Here is a 22,989-nt window from a genome sequence, read left to right as displayed (position 1 = left end):
TTTCAGACAGGTATTCCAGCCACACATGAAGATCCAGCTTGGTTTCTGGTTAGGTTTTATTGTGTGTGGGGTAGATACATGTGATTATGTACGCTCTAATGTTACAGATTCACACTTTAATAAAACTTTAAAATGTAAAATTTTAAAATTTTAGAATGTTTTATGGGCATGAATCTCCACCTGTGAAACATTATGGAAATTGAGTAGGACTGAATGGAATAATATAAAAATCCCTGTGGTCTTTTCTGCAGTGCCCTGTGCCTCTGGGAACGTGAGCGCCTCATGGCAGTGTGCTAACAGAAGTGCAGTAGTGATGTGGGCTCCCATTTTAAATGTGACTCTGTACAGTGTGATGGCACTGGGGAGAGATGGAGATGTTAAACAGTGTAACTCCAGCACCAGCAGCTGCCAGCTCAGCCAGATGCATTGTGGGCAAACCTACAACATCACTGTGACACCGTATACAATCTACTCAGGAGTCAGCAGCGCAGCACTTAGCTTTGACACAGGTACAGCTCACACCTGTCACACAGATGAAAATACACTTTAACAAGTGTAGAAGTGTATCAATATAACACACACACACACACGTAGAAATTAATAAATGATAACAAATGACTGCCAAAATGCACAGCAATCCTGGCTCCTGTTCCCATAGGAGATGTTTGAGATCTTTAAATCATGTTGTCATGCCGTATTTTCCCTGGGGACAGTGACATGGTTGATGTGGGCGGTCCTTATTGCTGTCAGAGATGCACTGAGATTTTTAATCGTTCACACTGCAAGTGTAATGTGGTTCTGTGTGTCTCTGACAATAGACAGTATGGTATATACAGTAACAAAAAAATCTCTTACTTGTGTGTCCTTGTCTCTCTGCAGGTCCTTGTGCTCCCACTAACCTCTCTGTGGCTTTGCAGTGTCAGAGCAATCTAGGCACTGCCTCCTGGCTGCCCTCTGTAGGGGCTGAGTCCTATGTCGCCACAGCAACGGCCCCAGATGGACACACACACACCTGTAGCTCCTCCTCCACCAGCTGCGTTTTCACTGACTTCCACTGTGGGGAATCCTACTCAGTGACTGTAGCGGCTGTGAAACAGGGTTGTACAAGTGACCCCAGCATCGCGGTGGTGATAAGAACAGGTGAAAGAGGGAAACACAATGTACCTTTTCTCCTATCAGCGTTTAAAGCAATTATTCTTACTTTGTAGATTTCAATAGGTTTAGACAATATTTGTTACTGCTACAGAATGGAATTCCACAATTTAATAACTGCATCACGTGCATCAGGACTGTCCAAGTTTATCTGCCAGTGCACGTGTAGCTGCAGGATTTAATTTAAAAAAGTCACTGGTGACACTTACTCTCACTTCACTGGGAGCAAGTTGCTGTAAATTGTACAGTATTAGTTTACATTGTAGTTCAAATCTTGCTTTAATCTTAGTCTTTCTTTTCTGTCTATAGCCCCCTGTCTGGTACAGAATGTAACTGCAGCCCTGGATTGTGATACCGATCAGCTCACAGTGCAGTGGCAGGGCACATCTGGCTCTGATCTGTACACGGCTTTGGCGACCAGCAGCAGCGGTCTTCACGCTTCCTGCAACGTGTCCTCCTCTTTTTCCTGCTCCATCCTGGGACTGCGATGTGGCCAGACCTACAACATCACTGTGGCCAGCTCCTCAAACAACTGTAGTGTCACACAGACCTCAGCCAGCCACATCCAATCAGGTAAGAGGCATGAATTCCTGGGCCAATTCAAGACAGAGCAGATTCAGACCTTATCCAATCAGGTCAGAGAAGGCTGTGATCAAAATACCACAAGGATCAAGTAACACAGCAGCATTCTCACCCTGTCTAAACAGTTCTGTTCAGAATGACTAGTTTGAGAAGCAGTTTCTTTAAATGATATTGACCCACAGCACAGATCAGTATGAGAGCCCAGGGTTGAGGCACGAGAAGCAAAAAGGATTTTCTACATTTTTGCTTGGTTTTGTTTTTTCGTTCTAGTTTTCACTATGGATTAATAAATTATAAAGCTTTGATTAAATAGAGTGATGTAGTTTAGCTGTTTTCTGGCAAATTTTCTGAATATTAAATTATTTCTATTATTTTAAATAAACTGGACAGTAAACCTGAATTTACTGGGTTTTTTTCTCAAACTTGACACACAACCCCTTTCTTCAGCTCCCTGTAAGCCAGAGAACGTCTCTGTGAATCTGCAGTGCAGCTCTAACTCTGCCACAGTGCAGTGGGGGGCTTATGGAACTGCTCAGAGCTACATTGTGACTGCTCTGGATACATCACTGGGTGGAAATGTCACTTGCAGCTCCAGCAACACCAGCTGTGTTCTCAGCGGCTTGAGCTGCGGCCGCACGTACAACATCTCTGTCATCGGCCACAACGACCAGTGTGTGAGCAAAGTGAGCAGCACCGTGCAGCTGATCACAGGTACCTCACAGACACGTGAAGTGGGTCCATACACCAGATACCAATCCCAGTTCCCAGTTTGGAACAGCAGTGATATGTGATTGTGTGTATTTCCACTGTATATTCTTTCCAAAGCTCCATGTCCCCCTGCAAATATATCAGGGGCCAGTGAATACTTCTACAATGTACTGGTGAATGGTAATGTTGTATGTAACTAACATCGATGAATATTTGTTATTTCCCCCTAGTACCTTGCCCTCCTTCTATGGTGAACACCAACTATGATGTCATATCCAACACTGCTCTTGTCGGCTGGAGTGACAACGATGGGAGCGTCTCGTTTGTTGCCCTGCTGCAGGAAAATGGGTCCAGTACCTCCTGCAGCACCACAGGAACAAACTGCACCTTTACCAAGCTGACATGCGGCCTGACCTACAACATCACCGTGAAAGCAGTTTCTAATCACTGCAACAGCAGCTGGAGTCAGTCAGCTGGATTCCAGACAGGTATTCCAGCCACACATGAAGATCCAGCCTGGTTTCTGGATAGGTTTTATTGTGTGTGGGGTGTACAACATGTTTTGGTAGATACGTGTAAAAATGATATAATAACTGAAATGTATTGGTGAATCAGAATATTTTATGGGCATGTTCACAATGTACACAATAAGTTCACAATTTTAAAACTGCTTAATACAAAAATCAAATATTAAAGCAGTTGGTTAGGTTTCGGAAAAATAGAGGCATCATACTTAAAAACTAATATAGCCACATCTATAAAACAGTGTTGAATTTTAGTAAGATTGAATGTAATAATATTTGAATATGATTTATTTAGTAAAAATATGTAATATTTAAATCCCTGTGGTCTTTTCCGCAGTGCCCTGTGCCTCGGGGAACGTGAGCGCCTCATGGCAGTGTGCTAACAGAAGTGCAGTAGTGATGTGGGCTCCCATTTTAAACGTGAATCTTTATAGTGTGATGGCACTGGGGAGAGATGGAGATGTTAAACAGTGTAACTCCAGCACCAGCAGCTGCCAGCTCAGCCAGATGCATTGTGGGCAAACCTACAACATCACTGTGACACCGTATACAATCTACTCAGGAGTCAGCAGCGCAGCACTTAGCTTTGACACAGGTACAGCTCACACCTGTCACACAGATGAAAATACACATCTTTAACAAGTGTAGAAGTGTATCAATATAACACAGATACACACACACATAGAAATTTAAAAAATGATAACAAATGACTGCCAAAATGCACAGCAATCCTGGCTCCTGTTCCCATAGGAGATGTTTGAGATCTTTAAATCATGTTGTCATGCCGTATTTTCCCTGGGGACAGTGACATGGTTGATGTGGGCGGTCCTTATTGCTGTCAGAGATGCACTGAGATTTTTAATCGTTCACACTGCAAGTGTAATGTGGTTCTGTGTGTCTCTGACCATAGACAGTATGGTATATACAGTAACAAAAAAATCTCTTACTTGTGTGTCCTTGTCTCTCTGCAGGTCCTTGTGCTCCCACTAACCTCTCTGTGGCTTTGCAGTGTCAGAGCAATCTAGGCACTGCCTCCTGGCTGCCCTCTGTAGGGGCTGAGTCCTATGTCGCCACAGCAACGGCCCCAGATGGACACAAACACACCTGTAACTCCTCCTCCACCAGCTGCGTTTTCACTGACTTCCACTGTGGGGAATCCTACTCAGTGACTGTAGCGGCTGTGAAACAGGGTTGTACAAGTGACCCCAGCATCGCGGTGGTGATAAGAACAGGTGAAAGAGGGAAACACAATGTAACTTCTCTCCTATCAGCGTTTAAAGCAATTATTCTTACTTTGTAGATTTCAATAGGTTTAGACAATATTTGTTACTGCTACAGAATGGAATTCCACACTTTAATAACTGCATCACGTGCATCAGGACTGTCCAAGTTTATCTGCCAGTGCACGTGTAGCTGCAGGATTTGAACAAAGCAGGAGAAAACCTGATGAGTTGTTCAATCCTGAGACAAATGTAATAAACTAGGGGAAGAGGAGTGAAAGCCTGCAGCTAAACCAGCCCTTTGTAGATGATATTAGACACACTTGATGTGTTATGTTATTAATGAGAATGAGTCTTTTACTTTCCTCTGTATCTTCTTTCCACAGCTCCATGTCCCCCTGCAAATATATCAGCCGCTGTGGACTGCAACACAAACACTGGTCACATTTCCTGGAGCAGTGCTGCTGGTGCGATGCTCTACACTGCCCAGCTGATGGCAGGAAATGGGCATAGCACTTCATGTTCAACAAATGCCAGTTCCTGTGTGGTCATGTTGGACTGTGGGCAGATCTACACAGCCGTGGTGTTAGGATCTACAGATACCTGTAACAGCTCACAGTCCACCAGCCTTCAGTTCCATTCTGGTGAGAAACAGGACACTGACTTTTTTATGAGGGAAATGTTTGGGAAAGTGGGATAAGAAGAACATTAGGAACAAGAAGTCATATTTATTTGAGGTGATACATACCTCTAATTTATTGCAAATGCCTACAGTTTACTTTAATAACTGGGCACATGGTTTCTCTGCAACTTTCAATCAGTAACATTTTGCCAAAATATAAAGGGTTTAAACTATGATTTCAAATCTTGAAGGAAGGCAGTTCTGCATGTTTTGGTTTAGACCCTGCCTCTGTCAGGCCTGATTTATTGTGATAACTATCTGATGTGCTGAATCATTGGGATTAGTTTGAACACTAAAAAATGTATACGACTTTAAAGTAAATTCTAGTTTTTAAGGTGTAACACTGATTCTTAGATAACCATTTATTATATTGTGTCTAATCTAAACAGTTTATAGAACTTTGTGTGAGCCGCTGATCACAGGTACCTCACAGACACAAGAAGTGGGTCCATACACCAGATATCAATCCCAGTTTAGACAAACTCTAGCTGAGAAGTGTGCTCAGTTGATGGATAAATAGTGGTCAGAAAGAAACTGGTGTAATTAATCCTAAAAAGAGGCAAGGGGCATGGTGTATTAGATAAAACAAATTATACATATGTCAAATTAAAGTTATTAAACTGAATATACATTGAACTATTACTAGATCAGGAGCACCTACCTTTTATCTCCATTCATTTTCCATATTTTTTAGCACCACTGACCATATAGGAGCACTTTTACAGATTGTAGTCCACCTGTTTCTCTGCATACTTTCTTATCCTTCAGAAACAGCAGTGCTGCTGGAGTTTTTAAACCCTGTGTCCACTCTCTGTCCACTCTGTGAGACACTCCTCCCTCGTTGGTCCACCTTGTAGATGTAGAGTCAGAGACAGTAGCTCATCTGTCGCTGCACAGTTTGTGTCGCTCGTCCTCTAGTCCTTCATCAGTGACACAGGACGCTGTCGGCTGGATGTTTTCGGTCGGTGGACTGTTCTCAGTCCAGACACTGAGGGAGTTTAAAAACTCCAGCAGCACTGCTGTGTCTGATCCACTCTACACCAGCACAACACACACTAACACACCACCACCACGTCAGTGTCACACCTGCTCTGTGGGGGTCCTGAGAGCTGAGGAACAGGGTGAGAAAGTATGCAGAGCTACAGATTACAGTCTGTAATTGTGGAAATACAAAAGTGTACTCAAAGTTCATAAAATCAAGCTCTTTTCACACCTACACCTCAGACAATACAGAGGTCATTTTGCCAAAAATGTTTTTTAAAAATAAATTACAAGACATTTTCTCTCCTTATGTTTCTTTTTCTTCTCATCTCTCTTTTTTCCCCTCAATTCTACCCCTTTAGCTCCTTGCTCCCCCACTCATACCTTAGCCAGTTTAAACTGTACCTCCAACTCTGCCACCATTTCCTGGAATGCATCGCTTGGTGGGACCTCATATTTGGTGAATGCTGTGGGCAGCTCTGGATACAACACGTCCTGCAGCAGCACAAATCCACAGTGCTCTATCCCTAGCCTTCAGTGTGGTCAGGATTACAGCATCAGTGTCACAGCTCAGAGCAACAACTGCTCCAGTCCTGCCAGCCAAACCATCACCTTCAGCGCAGGTACCAGTCTCAGACTATGGGACATACAGCCTAATTGTCTCTTACTTTAAAAAGTAGTGTCACTCATGGAACTTCATGGAACTTGTGGTCAGTAAACTTCAGCATCCCGTCCTATAATGGTAGCTAGTGATTGACGAAGTAGGATAATAATATAATAAATTATAATCCAATCCAGTCTGTGTGGCATGGTGCAGATAGTGTCTCTGCCACAGCTTCAGGGACCTGGAGGTTGTGGGTTCGCGTCCCGCTCCGGGTGACTGTCTGTGAGGAGTGTGATGTGTTCTCTCTGTGTCTGCGTGGGTTTCCTCCAGGTGACTGTCTGTGAGGAGTGTGGTGTGTTCTCCCTGTGTCTGCGTGGGTTTCCTCCGGGTGACTGTGAGTAGTGTGGTGTGTTCTCTCTGTCTGCGTGGGTTTCCTCCGGGTGACTGTCTGTGAGGAGTGTGGTGTGTTCTCTCTGTGTCTGCGTGGGTTTCCTCCGGGTGACTGTCTGTGAGGAGTGTGGTGTTTTCTCTCTGTGTCTGCATGGGGTTCCTCCGGGTGACTGTCTGTGAGGAGTGTGGTGTGTTCTCTCTGTGTCTGCGTGGGTTTCCTCCGGGTGACTGTCTGTGAGGAGTGTGGTGTGTTCTCCCTGTGTCTGCGTGGGTTTCCTCTGGGTGACTGTCTGTGAGGAGTGTGGTGTGTTCTCCCTGTGTCTGCGTGGGTTTCCTCCGGGTGACTGTCTGTGAGGAGTGTGTTGTGTTCCCCCTGTGTATGCGTGGGTTTCCTCCGGGTGACTGTCTGTGAGGAGTGTGGTGTGTTCTCCCTGTGTCTGCGTGGGTTTCCTCCGGGTGACTGTCTGTGAGGAGTGTGGTGTGTTCCCCCTGTGTCTGCGTGGGTTTCCTCTGGGTGGCTGTCTGTGAGGAGTGTGGTGTGCTCCCGTTGAGGGTGTGTTACTGCCTTGCGCCCAGTGATTCCAGGTAGGCCCTGGACCCACCGCCGCCCTCAACTGGATAAGGGTTACAGACAATGAATGAATGAATGACTATGTACCCTTGAGGGTACCACCACAGTGAGAGTTTTTCTGACAGTGTGAGGACTTTAAAAAGTGCAGACAGGGCCTTAGTTTAAGTTGTTAGAAATATTTCTGATTTAAATATTACTGGCATTACAAAACATTATTGTGCAAATGTTCTTCCAGGAGACTGACATTACATAAGCCCTAGTTTATTACTGGAAGCTGGAAAATGTTCATATCACAATAGGACTGAAAAGTGACATTGTTTGGGATCACCATTTAATTGTAGCCAAAAAGGTCCTCATATTTTCCTCATATTTTTAGGAAGTAAACTGAAATTTAGTTTCTGAGTTACGTATAAATTAATATATTAACAGACTATTATGTATTACAAAATTCTAGCACCTTGCCCCAACACCAACCTCCAAGCCTCACTGGTCTGCAGCTCCAGTGTTGCATTTGTCTCCTGGACACTCGGCAGTGGGACACAACTTTCAAATGTAATGCTTCAGTCCATCCAGAACCAACAGCAGTTCAGTTGCATTTCTAATGGGTCTTCCTGTAGCACCAGCACCCTGCCATGTGGTCAACTCTACAAAGTCACTGTGACAGGAAACAACCAGAACTGCTCCACCCCCTCTGGTGTTGTAGCCGTCATAGAGACAGGTATTTATACAGTTATTATAGTATATAATTATAGTTAATTAACACTTAACACTACAGCATAGTTCATAGAACAGCAAAGCTAAGTAATCTATCATTGCTCTTTACATTATAGATATTATTTTTCAGCAAATATATGTTAACTTTTGATCTCATCCGCAGCACGGATATTGTTTTCAGATTTATAAACAAGAACAGAATAATAGAGAGGTTTTGTGTTTGTAAAATAATTACATTAGTAGCAGATACAAAAAATAAAATCCATGTGGGTTTCCTCTGGTTGCTCCTGTTTCCTCTCACAGTCCAAAAACACACGTTGGTAGGTGGATTGGAGACTCAAAAGTGTCCGTAGGTGTGAGTGTGTGAGTGAATGTGTGAGTGTGTATCGCCCTGGGAAAGACTGGCGCCCTCTACAGGGTGTGATCCTGCCTTGAGCTCAATGATACCTTGTAGAACCCACCGCGACCCTGAAATGGATAAGGGTTACAAACAATGAATGAATGAATGAATAAATAAATAAACAACCAGGAAAACTAAGAAGGGACAGATAATAGAAATGCTTTAGAATCGTTTGTTACCAAAATACCCATAATCTATATCAAATGGCAATGTCAAACTCAGGAATCTAAACAAGTATCCTCTTTTCTACACCACCACTTCTCAGCACCCTGTGCTCCCACTGGAATAACAGTGACAGAGACATGTGACTCAAATATGACCACAGTGTCCTGGTCTGCCTCTACTGGAAACGTGGCGTATTATGTTGCATCAGCTGATGCTGGCAGTGGACTGACACTGACCTGCAACTCAAGCAGCACGTCTTGTGACATCACTGGCCTGACATGTGGTCAGGTATACAACGTGTCCGTCTCGGCCTATGGAAATGGATGTGTGGGTGGAAGAAGCTTACCATACAGTCTCAAAACAGGTGACTGGTCTAATAGTGTGTGTTTTATTTATAGAAGAATTAATACAGCATGTATGTGACATACTCTCCCTTAACTCTGAATAATGTTTGTGGGCAACTGGACTAAGCAGAACTGGAAGTTAATGAATGGCTTATTTTTAATTGCTGTTTTCATTGTCTTCAGCACCCTGCGCTCCTCAGGCTGTGAAGTTCCAGCTAGTGACCTGTCCATCAAGCAACCTGAGCGTGTCCTGGAAACCCAGCAGTGGAGCACTAAGCTACCGCGCCGAAGCTGTAACATTCCCTGGGCATCTTCTTAGTTGTCGCTCCACCGATACGTCTTGTGTCATCCCCGGCCTTAGCTGTGGGCTGATCTATGAAGTCAGCGTGGTTGCCATGGGTGACACTTGCAATAGTTCCTACAGCATCAGCTCGCAAGTCAGAACAGGTACTAATAAAAACCACCTGAAGTATTAACTGAACCCTCTTCTAAACGCTATGCACTTGTTTTTGAGAGTCCACAGATGAATGCAGGCTTCCACAGACCTTGCTTGTGAAATTACTCTGAATTACTCTTTCCGTCAGTTCTCTTTCACACAGTTTGCTCTGTACCTATCCTATGGTAGGTAACATGGCTTAATTTTGTTCACCCAGCATCACAGTGCAGTTTATGTCGTATTATAATTGGTTACGTAACCTGGGCTACAAAGTAATTTAATTCTAGTATATGCATGAAAATCTAAAGTCAGATAAAAGTTGTCCCATGACCTCACAGTGGCTATTGCAACTCGTTTGCCAAGTGATGTTTATTGGAATAAGGGTTTGTAATTGGTTATGTAAAGCATGTCAGTATTATCTAGGTGTTTTGTAGGTGTTTTATGAACACTTTCACTTTTACAAACCTCATTCAGTTAATTGAGGAAAAATAGTGTAAATCGTTGCTGCAGAGATTTCATCAAATCTTTTCCTACTATATTTCTTAAACAGTTTTAATCTCTCGTTTTTCTCACTTCTCTGCCTTCACATCTCTCTTTAGACCCCTGCTCCCCAAGCAAAGTCAATACCGTGGTTAATTGCTCCACCAACACTGCCACCTTGTCATGGACCCCTCCGGGTTTCATAGGAGCAATTTACAGAGCTACTGCAGTCAACATCATGACATCGTCCTCTATAGTGGGATGCAACAGCACCAACTCTAGCTGTACTCTCACAGGTCTAGCGTGTGGAGCTATGTACAATGTCACTGTCACAGCAACTGAAAACAACTGCTCTGTACCTTCCGCCATGTCCTCCTTTTTTACAGGTCAGAATGCCAATTATATGTATATTCTATTCTAATATATTATATTATTTAACACATTGTGTAACATCCCTTAACACATCCAGCCTGTTTCTTTATTATTTTATTTTTTGATATATTATTGATTTTCTTTACTTAAATATAACTAAACTGGTTTGTTTATGTATTATGTAAATATGGTTTGTGCAGCTTTATTGGAGCTGCACCTGTTTGTTAAATAAACATAAATATTTGCTGTATACCTCTGTATTATTAAATAGAGTGATTTAGAAAGTATAGACAGAAATCTTTTTTGTTTCAGCTCCTTGTGTGCCCATTCTAAGTGGTGTAAGTCTGGACTGTAGCTCTGGATCAGCTCTGGCGGTTTGGTCAGGGTCAGGTGGAGCAGACCAGTACTATGTGTCTGCAGTGGACAGTCAGGGTGGAGTACTAAGCTGCAACAACACACAAACGCTCTCATGTACAGTGTGGGGACTCCACTGTGGTCGAACGTACACTTTCAGTGTGACAGCAGCACAAGGGCAGTGCACCAGCTCAGCCAGCAACACCCTGCAGACAAAGACAGGTCAGTATACAAGCTACAGCTTTATACTCTTCCAGTATTTGAGCACACCATTTTTTCTATTCATTTTCTCTCATTTTTTGTCTATTCCCCTGCACTAGATTGGTCTCATCTAATCAAAATGATGGCTCTAAGCTCTCTGAGCCATGTGATTCAGCCAATAGTCATTCCTCTTAATTCAGCTAAAGCAACGTCTTTAGATAATACAACATACTTAGAGGAGAGCACTAACTGCCCGGCTCAGATATAACCGCTGACATGTATGTGTTTACATGCTGATTTCCTGTCTTTATCCTCAGCCTCCTGCCCTGCACAGGCAATCCAGACCACAATAGACTGCCATAACAGCACCGCCAGTGTCTCCTGGGCTCCTGGTGTCGGCGCTGTTTCACATTCAGTCTTGCTGCAGAGTTCAGACGGACACACATACATCTGCAACAGCACCACCTCCAGCTGCAGTGTCACTAATCTGCCCTGTGGACAGACATATTCTGTTACAGTGGCTGCACTGGGTCAGAACTGCAGCAGTGTTTACAGCACAGGATCCCCAGTCAGCACAGGTATGACATAGATCAGAAGGCACAAGCCACTGATGTTTAATTAATAACTGGAAACGTGGATTGTGCTGTTCTCACATTTTTGGTTCTAATTAATAATTTATGAATAATTGTGTTTTGTGTGCCGTCCAGCTCCTTGTGCACCTCAAAACGTCTCAGCCACTGTGAACTGCAGCAGCAACAGCGCAACAGTTCTCTGGCAAAGCAGCCAAGGGGCGACATATTACTTTGTAACGGCCACCAGCAGCAACGGGCAAACAACAAACTGTACCTCCACCAGCACGTCTTGTTCCCTCCCACCTCTGGTCTGTGGACAGAACTACACAATCACAGTGATGGCAAAGGACAGCAACTGCACTAGTGCCTCCAGCACACCTGTCCATCTTCAGACAGGTAAGAGAGGACATGGATCACATGGAGAATTGGGATCAGAGTCACTGTAAACAATGAATTAATGCAGTGGGTCATATTCTCAAGAGAAAAGGGGAAAACCATTGCTTGTTCCTTAATACTTCACTGTCATCTCTTTCTCTTTTACAGCTCCTTGTGTGCCCACTCTAAATGGTATAAGTTTGGAATCAAGCTTTGGATCAGCTCTGGTGGTTTGGTCAGGGTCAGGTGGAGCAGACCAGTACTATGTCTCTGCAGTGGACAGTCAGGGTGGAGTGCTAAGCTGCAACAGTACACAAACGCTCTCATGTACAGTGTGGGGACTCCACTGTGGTCGAACATACACCTTCAGTGTGACAGCAGCACAAGGGCAGTGCACCAGGTCCGCCAGCTACACCCTGCAGTCTCAGACTGGTCAGTACAACAGAAACAGATTTAAACTCATCAGTATTTAGGCATATTTGATTTTTCATCCATTATTTCTCTCTAGTTTTTGCCATTTCAACCAACTCTGTAGGTTTGCCCCAATCAGCAATAAAACCAAGCTCACAGGATACAGACTAGGGCACGATCTCTCTGTGACATGAACTATGCCACCATTCTTTTTCTAAATACAGCTAACAATGTCTTTGGACAGCACAAGAGGTTTAGAGGAGAGCACTAACTGCCCAGCTCGGATATGTTAGCTCAAAATATGCATGTACTGTACATGCTAATTTCCACTGTCTTTATCCTCAGCCTCCTGCCCTGCACAGGCAATCCAGACCACAATAGACTGCCATAACAGCACAGCCAGTGTCTCCTGGGCTCCTGGTGATGGCGCTTTTTTACATTCAGCCTTGCTGCAGAGTTCAGACGGACACACATACATCTGCAACAGCACCACCTCCAGCTGCAGTGTCACTAACCTGCCCTGTGGACAGATATATTCTGTTACAGTGGCTGTTACGGGTCAAAACTACAGCGGTGCTAACAGCACAGGATCCCCAGTCAGGACAGGTATGACATAGATCTGGAAGCAGGACACTGATCACAGCTCCACTCCAGGAGACACTGCCTTTTGCTACTTCACTGGTTTACTGAAAAACTGGAAGTTTGGTGTGTGTTGAATAATAGGTCTTTTGTTTAATCTGAAAGATTTGGTTCTGACTCACAGTGTGCCTTCAGGGATCTTTGAATTGATTTTGTTGTAGGTAAATGTATGTGAATAATTGTGTTTTGTGTGCCGTCCAGCTCCTTGTGCACCTCAAAATGTCTCAGCCAGTGTGAACTGCAGCAGCAACAGTGCAACAGTTCTCTGGCAAAGCAGCCAAGGGGCGACATATTACTTTGTAACGGCCACCAGCAGCAACGGGCAAACAACAAACTGTACCTCCACCAGCACGTCTTGTTCCCTCCCACCTCTGGTCTGTGGACAGAACTACACAATCACAGTGATGGCAAAGGACAGCAACTGCACTAGTGCCTCCAGCACACCTGTCCATCTGCAGACAGGTAAGAGAGGACATGGATCACATGGAGAACTGGGATCAGAGTCACTGTAAACAATGAGTTAATGCAGTGGGTCTTATTCTCAAGAGTAAAGGGGAAAACCATTGCATGTTCCTTAATACTTCACTGTCATCTCTCTCTCTTTTACAGCTCCTTGTGTGCCCACTCTAAGTGGTGTAAGTCTGGACTGTAGCTCTGGATCAGCTCTGGTGGTTTGGTCAGGGTCAGGTGGACCAGACCAGTACTATGTGTCGGCAGTGGACAGTCAGGGTGGAGTACTAAGCTGCAACAACACACAAACACTCTCATGTACAGTGTGGGGACTCCACTGTGGTCGAACGTACACTTTCAGTGTGACAGCAGCACAAGGGCAGTGCACCAGCTCGGCCAGCAACACCCTGCAGTCTCAGACTGGTCAGTACAACAGAAGTAGTTCTGTATTCATTCAGTATTTCAGTTTCAGTTGTCAATATTTGATTATATAATGACAAGGAAGTTTATATTCACATTTCTAGCCTTAGTTCAGTTCAACTTTTACTAATGACTCATGAAAGTCTGAGAATATTGAAGTTTGCCCAATACATGGGTTCACCAGTGTATTCATTATCTCCTCGTTCTTTTCAGTATTCTTTCACTCTCTGTGTCTCTGTTCCTCTCTCTCTCTGTCTATGTATATATATATATATGTGTGTGTGTGTGTGTCTGTAATACAGTTGTTTTTTAAATACGCCTCAAATCTTATTAAGTTTCACAAATTTACTGATGCTAAATCACAGCTTAGGAATGACTCTATTAAAGAAACTGGGAGGATATCACATGTAGTTCCAGCTGAAAAACATTATAGAATGACTGTTTAATTCAAAGGGTGGGTTGTTAACAGTAACAGGGAGGGGTTTAAAAGTCCAAATACTCGTTAAATACATAAAAAAAATATCTTTCCTCTACTTTGCGGAAATTCATTCTTCGCTGGTGGTCTTGGAACGGATCCCCCACGAAAAATGAGGAATCACTGTAGCGGTATAAAAATAATTTCCTAAAAAAAGCCATAACACACACACACACATACACGCAACTGAGTAAATCAATTAACTGAATATTTCAGTGTACCGTTATAGGCTTAATCCACTCTGGCACCCACAGGAAGATAAAATGTATAAATCAACATTTATGCTTTGATTTACTCAAGACTGATTTCCTGTCTTTATCTTCAGCCCCCTGCCCTGCACAGGCAATCCAGACCACAATAGACTGCCATAACAGCACAGCCAGTGTCTCCTGGACTCCTGGTGTCGGCGCTGTTTCACATTCAGCCTTGCTGCAGAGTTCAGATGGACACACATACATCTGCAACAGCACCACCTCCAGCTGCAGTGTCACTAACCTGCCCTGTGGACAGACATATTCTGTTAAAGTAGCTGCACTGGGTCAGAACTGCAGCAGTGTTAACAGCACAGGATCCCCAGTCAGCACAGGTATGACATAGATCAGGAAACAGGACATTGATCACAGCTCCACTTTTGTAGATGCAACCTTTTGGTACATTATATGTGTACGTTAAGAAAGAGTAGAAGTTTGGAGTATTTGCTTTATCCAAGAACTTTAGTTTTGTTCTTAGTTTTTTGGTTCTGACATGATTTACAGCTTCAGATACATATGAATTAGCTTTGTTTTATTTAAATACATGTGAATAATTGTGTTTTGTGTGTCGTCCAGCTCCTTGTGCACCTCAAAACGTCTCAGCCAGTGTGAACTGCAGCAGCAACAGCGCAACAGTTCTCTGGCAAAGCAGCCAAGGGGCGACATATTACTTTGTAACGGCCACCAGCAGCAACGGGCAAACAACAAACTGTACCTCCACCAGCACGTCTTGTTCCCTCCCACCTCTGGTCTGTGGACAGAACTACACAATCACAGTGATGGCAAAGGACAGCAACTGCACTAGTGCCTCCAGCACACCTGTCCATCTGCAGACAGGTAAGAGAGGACAGGGATCACATGGAGAACTGGGATCAGAGTCACTGTAAACAATGAATTAATGCAGTGGGTCTTATTCTCAAGAGAAAAGGGGAAAACCATTGCTTGTTCCTTAATACTTCACTGTCATCTCTCTCTCTTTTACAGCTCCTTGTGTGCCCACTCTAAGTGGTGTAAGTCTGGACTGTAGCTCTGGATCAGCTCTGGCGGTTTGGTCAGGGTCAGGTGGACCAGACCAGTACTATGTGTCTGCAGTGGACAGTCAGGGTGGAGTACTAAGCTGCAACAACACACAAACGCTCTCATGTACAGTGTGGGGACTCCACTGTGGTCGAACATACACCTTCAGTGTGACAGCAGCACAAGGGCAGTGCACCAGCTCCGCCAGCAACACCCTGCAGTCTCACACTGGTCAGTACAACAGAAACAGATTTGAACTCATCATTATTTGAGCACATCCATCCATCCATCCATTATCTGTAACCGCTTATCCAATTTAGGGTCGCGGGGGGTCCAGAGCCTACCTGGAATCATCGGGCGCAAGGCGGGAATACACCCTGGAGGGGACGCCAGTCCTTCACGGGGCAACACAGACACACACACATTCACACCTACGGCCACTTTCAAGTCGCCAATCCACCTGCAACGTGTGTTTTTGGACCGTGGGAGGAAACCGGAGCACCCGGAGGAAACCCACGCGGACACGGGGAGAACACACCAACTCCTCACAGACAGTCACCCGGAGCGGGAATCGAACCCACAACCTCCAGGCCCCTGGAGCTGTGTGACTGCGACACTACCTGCTGCGCCACCGTGCCGCCCCTATTTGAGCACAGTTGACTTTAAAATTCATATTTCTCTCTGATGTTGTCTAGTTCCACCTTCTAGCTAGGTCTCTCATAATCACATGATGACATGAAACTGGGAGATTAAAGACTAGGACATGCTCTCCCTGAGACGTGAATTCAACCACTGTTCTTTTTTCTGAAAGTAGCTAACAGAATGTCTTTGGACAGCACAAGACATATTTTCTTTTTAATAAATTCTGTTAACATGTGCTTCAATGTGTGTTCATGTACTGTCCCCTTAAAACCACACTACCATGCATCTAGTCATGGGATTCTGCCCCATTCAACCTGCCAAATGGAAGCAACATGGAGGAGAAACTAAACGTAGAGGCCAACGGAGCAACATAAGCACATTGCACCAAAGAAAAATGCCGTGTCGTGTTTTGATTTTAGTGAAGATGACTCTGACCATAAAGACGTCAAACGTAAACACTGACAAAAAACAGTTTTAGCAACTAAAGTTAACACCACCAGTCTGTGCACGGCTCAAATAAAGAAACGGACATCTCCCAGCAACATTAGAAAAAATATCCCAGCCTAAATGTTCGAGCACATTTACATTACAAGCTTTGCCAGTGAAATATGAGGCAAAAAACAAAAACAAACATTACATTTTTATTTATCATAAATGGAGTAAAATGTTCCAATTAACCATGATTTTGATTTGCTCTAATATTGCACAGCACTACTAGCTCACAAATGTATGTACTGTACATGCTGATTTCCTGTCTTTATCCTCAGCCTCCTGCCCTGCACAGGCAATCCAGACCACAATAGACTGCCATAACAGCACAGCCAGTGTCTCCTGGACTCCTGGTGTCGGCGCTGTTTCACATTCAGCCTTGCTGCAGAGTTCAGATGGACACACATACATCTGCAACAGCACCACCTCCAGCTGCAGTGTCACTAACCTGCCGTGTGGACAGACATATTCTGTTAAAGTGGCTGCACTGGGTCAGAACTGCAGCAGTGTTTACAGCACAGGATCCCCAGTCAGCACAGGTATGACATAGATCTGGAAACAGGACATTGATCACAGCTCCACTTTTGTAGATGCAACCTTTTGGTACATTATATGTGTACCTTAAAAAAGAGTAGAAGTTTGGAGTATTTGCTTTATCCAAGAACTTTAGTTTTGTTCTTAGTTTTTTGGTTCTGACATGATTTACTGCTTGAGATACATATGAATTAGCTTTGTTTTATTTAAATACATGTGAATAATTGTGTTTTGTGTGTCGTCCAGCTCCTTGTGCACCTCAAAACGTCTCAGCCAGTGTGAACTGCAGCAGCAACAGCGCAACAGTTCTCTGGCAAAGCAGCCAAGGGGCGATATATTACTTTGTAACGGCCACCAGCAGCAACGGGCAAACAACAAACTGTACCTCCACCAGCACGTCTTGTTCCCTCCCACCTCTGGTCTGTGGACAGAACTACACAATCACAGTGATGGCAAAGGACAGCAACTGCACTAGTGCCTCCAGCACACCTGTCCATCTGCAGACAGGTAAGAGAGGACAGGGATCACATGGAGAACTGAGATCAGAGTCACTGTAAACAATGAATTAATGCAGTGGGTCTTATTCTCAAGAGAAAAGGGGAAAACCATTGCTTGTTCCTTAATACTTCACTGTCATCTCTCTCTCTTTTACAGCTCCTTGTGTGCCCACTCTAAGTGGTGTAAGTCTGGACTGTAGCTCTGGATCAGCTCTGGCGGTTTGGTCAGGGTCAGGTGGACCAGACCAGAACTATGTGTCGGCAGTGGACAGTCAGGGTGGAGTACTAAGCTGCAACAACACACAAACGCTCTCATGTACAGTGTGGGGACTCCACTGTGGTCGAACGTACACTTTCAGTGTGACAGCAGCACAAGGGCAGTGCACCAGCTCAGCCAGCAACACCCTGCAGTCTCAGACTGGTCAGTACAACAGAAGTAGTTCTGTATTCATTCAGTATTTCAGTTTCAGTTGTCAATATTTGATTATATAATGACAAGGAAGTTTATATTCACATTTCTAGCCTTAGTTCAGTTCAACTTTTACTAATGACTCATGAAAGTCTGAGAATATTGAAGTTTGCCCAATACATGGGTTCACCAGTGTATTCATTATCTCCTCGTTCTTTTCAGTATTCTTTCACTCTCTGTGTCTCTGTTCCTCTCTCTCTCTGTCTATGTATATATATATATATGTGTGTGTGTGTGTGTCTGTAATACAGTTGTTTTTTAAATACGCCTCAAATCTTATTAAGTTTCACAAATTTACTGATGCTAAATCACAGCTTAGGAATGACTCTATTAAAGAAACTGGGAGGATATCACATGTAGTTCCAGCTGAAAAACATTATAGAATGACTGTTTAATTCAAAGGGTGGGTTGTTAACAGTAACAGGGAGGGTTTTAAAAGTCCAAATACTCGTTAAATACATAAAAAAAATATCTTTCCTCTACTTTGCGGAAATTCATTCTTCGCTGGTGGTCTTGGAACGGATCCCCCACGAAAAATGAGGAATCACTGTAGCGGTATAAAAATAATTTCCTAAAAAAAGCCATAACACACACACACACATACACGCAACTGAGTAAATCAATTAACTGAATATTTCAGTGTACCGTTATAGGCTTAATCCACTCTGGCACCCATAGGAAGATAAAATGTATAAATCAACATTTATACTTTGATTTACTCAAGACTGATTTCCTGTCTTTATCTTCAGCCCCCTGCCCTGCACAGGCAATCCAGACCACAATAGACTGCCATAACAGCACAGCCATTGTCTCCTGGACTCCTGGTGTCGGCGCTGTTTCACATTCAGCCTTGCTGCAGAGTTCAGATGGACACACATACATCTGCAACAGCACCACCTCCAGCTGCAGTGTCACTAACCTGCCCTGTGGACAGACATATTCTGTTAAAGTGGCTGCACTGGGTCAGAACTGCAGCAGTGTTAACAGCACAGGATCCCCAGTCAGCACAGGTATGACATAGATCAGGAAACAGGACATTGATCACAGCTCCACTTTTGTAGATGCAACCTTTTGGTACATTATATGTGTACCTTAAAAAAGAGTAGAAGTTTGGAGTATTTGCTTTATCCAAGAACTTTAGTTTTGTTCTTAGTTTTTTGGTTCTGACATGATTTACTGCTTCAGATACATATGAATTAGCTTTGTTTTATTTAAATACATGTGAATAATTGTGTTTTGTGTGTCGTCCAGCTCCTTGTGCACCTCAAAACGTCTCAGCCAGTGTGAACTGCAGCAGCAACAGCGCAACAGTTCTCTGGCAAAGCAGCCAAGGGGCGACATATTACTTTGTAACGGCCACCAGCAGCAACGGGCAAACAACAAACTGTACCTCCACCAGCACGTCTTGTTCCCTCCCACCTCTGGTCTGTGGACAGAACTACACAATCACAGTGATGGCAAAGGACAGCAACTGCTCTAGTGCCTCCAGCACACCTGTCCATCTGCAGACAGGTAAGAGAGGACAGGGATCACATGGAGAACTGGGATCAGAGTCACTGTAAACAATGAATTAATGCAGTGGGTCTTATTCTCAAGAGAAAAGGGGAAAACCATTGCTTGTTCCTTAATACTTCACTGTCATCTCTCTCTCTTTTACAGCTCCTTGTGTGCCCACTCTAAGTGGTGTAAGTCTGGACTGTAGCTCTGGATCAGCTCTGGCGGTTTGGTCAGGGTCAGGTGGACCAGACCAGTACTATGTGTCTGCAGTGGACAGTCAGGGTGGAGTACTAAGCTGCAACAACACACAAACGCTCTCATGTACAGTGTGGGGACTCCACTGTGGTCGAACATACACCTTCAGTGTGACAGCAGCACAAGGGCAGTGCACCAGCTCCGCCAGCAACACCCTGCAGTCTCACACTGGTCAGTACAACAGAAACAGATTTGAACTCATCAGTATTTGAGCACATCCATCCATCCATCCATTATCTGTAACCGCTTATCCAATTTAGGGTCGCGGGGGGTCCAGAGCCTACCTGGAATCATCGGGCGCAAGGCGGGAATACACCCTGGAGGGGACGCCAGTCCTTCACAGGGCAACACAGACACACACACATTCACACCTACGGCCACTTTCAAGTCGCCAATCCACCTGCAACGTGTGTTTTTGGACCGTGGGAGGAAACCGGAGCACCCGGAGGAAACCCACGCGGACACGGGGAGAACACACCAACTCCTCACAGACAGTCACCCGGAGCGGGAATCGAACCCACAACCTCCAGGCCCCTGGAGCTGTGTGACTGCGACACTACCTGCTGCGCCACCGTGCCGCCCCTATTTGAGCACAGTTGACTTTAAAATTCATATTTCTCTCTGATGTTGTCTAGTTCCACCTTCTAGCTAGGTCTCTCATAATCACATGATGACATGAAACTGGGAGATTAAAGGCTAGGACATGCTCTCCCTGAGACGTGAATTCAACCACTGTTCTTTTTTCTGAAAGTAGCTAACAGAATGTCTTTGGACAGCACAAGACATATTTTTTTTTTAATAAATTCTGTTAACATGTGCTTCAATGTGTGTTCATGTACTGTCCCCTTAAAACCACACTACCATGCATCTAGTCATGGGATTCTGCCCCATTCAACCTGCCAAATGGAAGCAACATGGAGGAGAAACTAAACGTAGAGGCCAACGGAGCAACATAAGCACATTGCACCAAAGAAAAATGCCGTGTCGTGTTTTGATTTTAGTGAAGATGACTCTGACCATAAAGACGTCAAACGTAAACACTGACAAAAAACAGTTTCAGCAACTAAAGTTAACACCACCAGTCTGTGCACGGCTCAAATAAAGAAACGGACATCTCCCAGCAACATTAGAAAAAATATCCCAGCCTAAATGTTCGAGCACATTTACATTACAAGCTTTGCCAGTGAAATATGAGGCAAAATACAAAAACAAACATTACATTTTTATTTATCATAAATGGAGTAAAATGTTCCAATTAACCATGATTTTGATTTGCTCTAATATTGCACAGCACTACTAGCTCACAAATGTATGTACTGTACATGCTGATTTCCTGTCTTTATCCTCAGCCTCCTGCCCTGCACAGGCAATCCAGACCACAATAGACTGCCATAACAGCACAGCCAGTGTCTCCTGGACTCCTGGTGTCGGCGCTGTTTCACATTCAGCCTTGCTGCAGAGTTCAGATGGACACACATACATCTGCAACAGCACCACCTCCAGCTGCAGTGTCACTAACCTGCCGTGTGGACAGACATATTCTGTTAAAGTGGCTGCACTGGGTCAGAACTGCAGCAGTGTTTACAGCACAGGATCCCCAGTCAGCACAGGTATGACATAGATCTGGAAACAGGACATTGATCACAGCTCCACTTTTGTAGATGCAACCTTTTGGTACATTATATGTGTACCTTAAAAAAGAGTAGAAGTTTGGAGTATTTGCTTTATCCAAGAACTTTAGTTTTGTTCTTAGTTTTTTGGTTCTGACATGATTTACTGCTTGAGATACATATGAATTAGCTTTGTTTTATTTAAATACATGTGAATAATTGTGTTTTGTGTGTCGTCCAGCTCCTTGTGCACCTCAAAACGTCTCAGCCAGTGTGAACTGCAGCAGCAACAGCGCAACAGTTCTCTGGCAAAGCAGCCAAGGGGCGACATATTACTTTGTAACGGCCACCAGCAGCAACGGGCAAACAACAAACTGTACCTCCACCAGCACGTCTTGTTCCCTCCCACCTCTGGTCTGTGGACAGAACTACACAATCACAGTGATGGCAAAGGACAGCAACTGCTCTAGTGCCTCCAGCACACCTGTCCATCTGCAGACAGGTAAGAGAGGACAGGGATCACATGGAGAACTGGGATCAGAGTCACTGTAAACAATGAATTAATGCAGTGGGTCTTATTCTCAAGAGAAAAGGGGAAAACCATTGCTTGTTCCTTAATACTTCACTGTCATCTCTCTCTCTTTTACAGCTCCTTGTGTGCCCACTCTAAGTGGTGTAAGTCTGGACTGTAGCTCTGGATCAGCTCTGGCGGTTTGGTCAGGGTCAGGTGGACCAGACCAGTACTATGTGTCTGCAGTGGACAGTCAGGGTGGAGTACTAAGCTGCAACAGCACACAAACGCTCTCATGTACAGTGTGGGGACTCCACTGTGGTCGAACATATACCTTCAGTGTGACAGCAGCACAAGGGCAGTGCACCAGCTCCGCCAGCAACACCCTGCAGTCTCACACTGGTCAGTACAACAGAAAAAGATTTGAACTCATCAGTATTTGAGCACAGTTGACTTTAAAATTCATATTTCTCTCTGATGTTGTCTAGTTCCACCTTCTAGCTAGGTCTCTCATAATCACATGATGACATGAAACTGGGAGATTAAAGACTAGGACATGCTCTCCCTGAGACGTGAATTCAACCACTGTTCTTTTTTCTGAAAGTAGCTAACAGAATGTCTTTGGACAGCACAAGACATATTTTCTTTTTAATAAATTCTGTTAACATGTGCTTCAATGTGTGTTCATGTACTGTCCCCTTAAAACCACACTACCATGCATCTAGTCATGGGATTCTGCCCCATTCAACCTGCCAAATGGAAGCAACATGGAGGAGAAACTAAACGTAGAGGCCAACGGAGCAACATAAGCACATTGCACCAAAGAAAAATGCCGTGTCGTGTTTTGATTTTAGTGAAGATGACTCTGACCATAAAGACGTCAAACGTAAACACTGACAAAAAACAGTTTCAGCAACTAAAGTTAACACCACCAGTCTGTGCACGGCTCAAATAAAGAAACGGACATCTCCCAGCAACATTAGAAAAAATATCCC

At 44.2% G+C, this 22,989-nt stretch overlaps 1 protein-coding gene across 1 annotated transcript; it reads left to right on the top strand.

The window, feature by feature from the left end:
* Positions 1–1,247: 1,247 nt before the first annotated feature.
* LOC136678572 (mucin-22-like) lies at positions 1,248–20,085 on the top strand. Its single transcript, XM_066656614.1, has 28 exons — positions 1,248–1,317; positions 1,462–1,787; positions 2,220–2,445; positions 2,673–2,930; positions 3,304–3,561; positions 3,938–4,198; positions 4,573–4,830; positions 6,212–6,472; positions 7,869–8,132; positions 8,794–9,057; positions 9,221–9,484; positions 10,073–10,339; positions 10,638–10,901; positions 11,198–11,458; positions 11,588–11,848; positions 11,996–12,259; positions 12,584–12,844; positions 13,079–13,339; positions 13,487–13,750; positions 14,548–14,808; positions 15,050–15,310; positions 15,458–15,721; positions 16,900–17,160; positions 17,402–17,662; positions 17,810–18,073; positions 18,871–19,131; positions 19,373–19,633; positions 19,781–20,085. Exons 1-28 carry the CDS (start codon positions 1,248–1,250, stop codon positions 20,083–20,085), a joined length of 7,212 nt encoding a protein of 2,403 aa, XP_066512711.1.
* The last annotated feature ends 2,904 nt before the right edge of the window (positions 20,086–22,989 follow it).

The sequence above is a fragment of the Hoplias malabaricus genome, chromosome Y (assembly GCF_029633855.1).
Source record: "Hoplias malabaricus isolate fHopMal1 chromosome Y, fHopMal1.hap1, whole genome shotgun sequence".
Taxonomy (NCBI): Eukaryota; Metazoa; Chordata; class Actinopteri; order Characiformes; family Erythrinidae; genus Hoplias; species Hoplias malabaricus.
Note: the sequence above shows the minus strand (reverse complement) of the source record. Positions and strands in the feature narration are given on the sequence as shown.

Coding starts and splice junctions, on each gene's coding strand:
- LOC136678572 (XM_066656614.1), top strand. CDS start 1,248: ATGGAATTCCACAATTTAATAACTGCATCACGTGCATCAGGACTGTCC. Junction 11,849..11,995: donor ACCTGTCCATCTTCAGACAG/GTAAGAGAGGAC, acceptor TCTCTTTTACAG/CTCCTTGTGTGCCCACTCTA. Junction 19,132..19,372: donor AGGATCCCCAGTCAGCACAG/GTATGACATAGA, acceptor TGTGTCGTCCAG/CTCCTTGTGCACCTCAAAAC.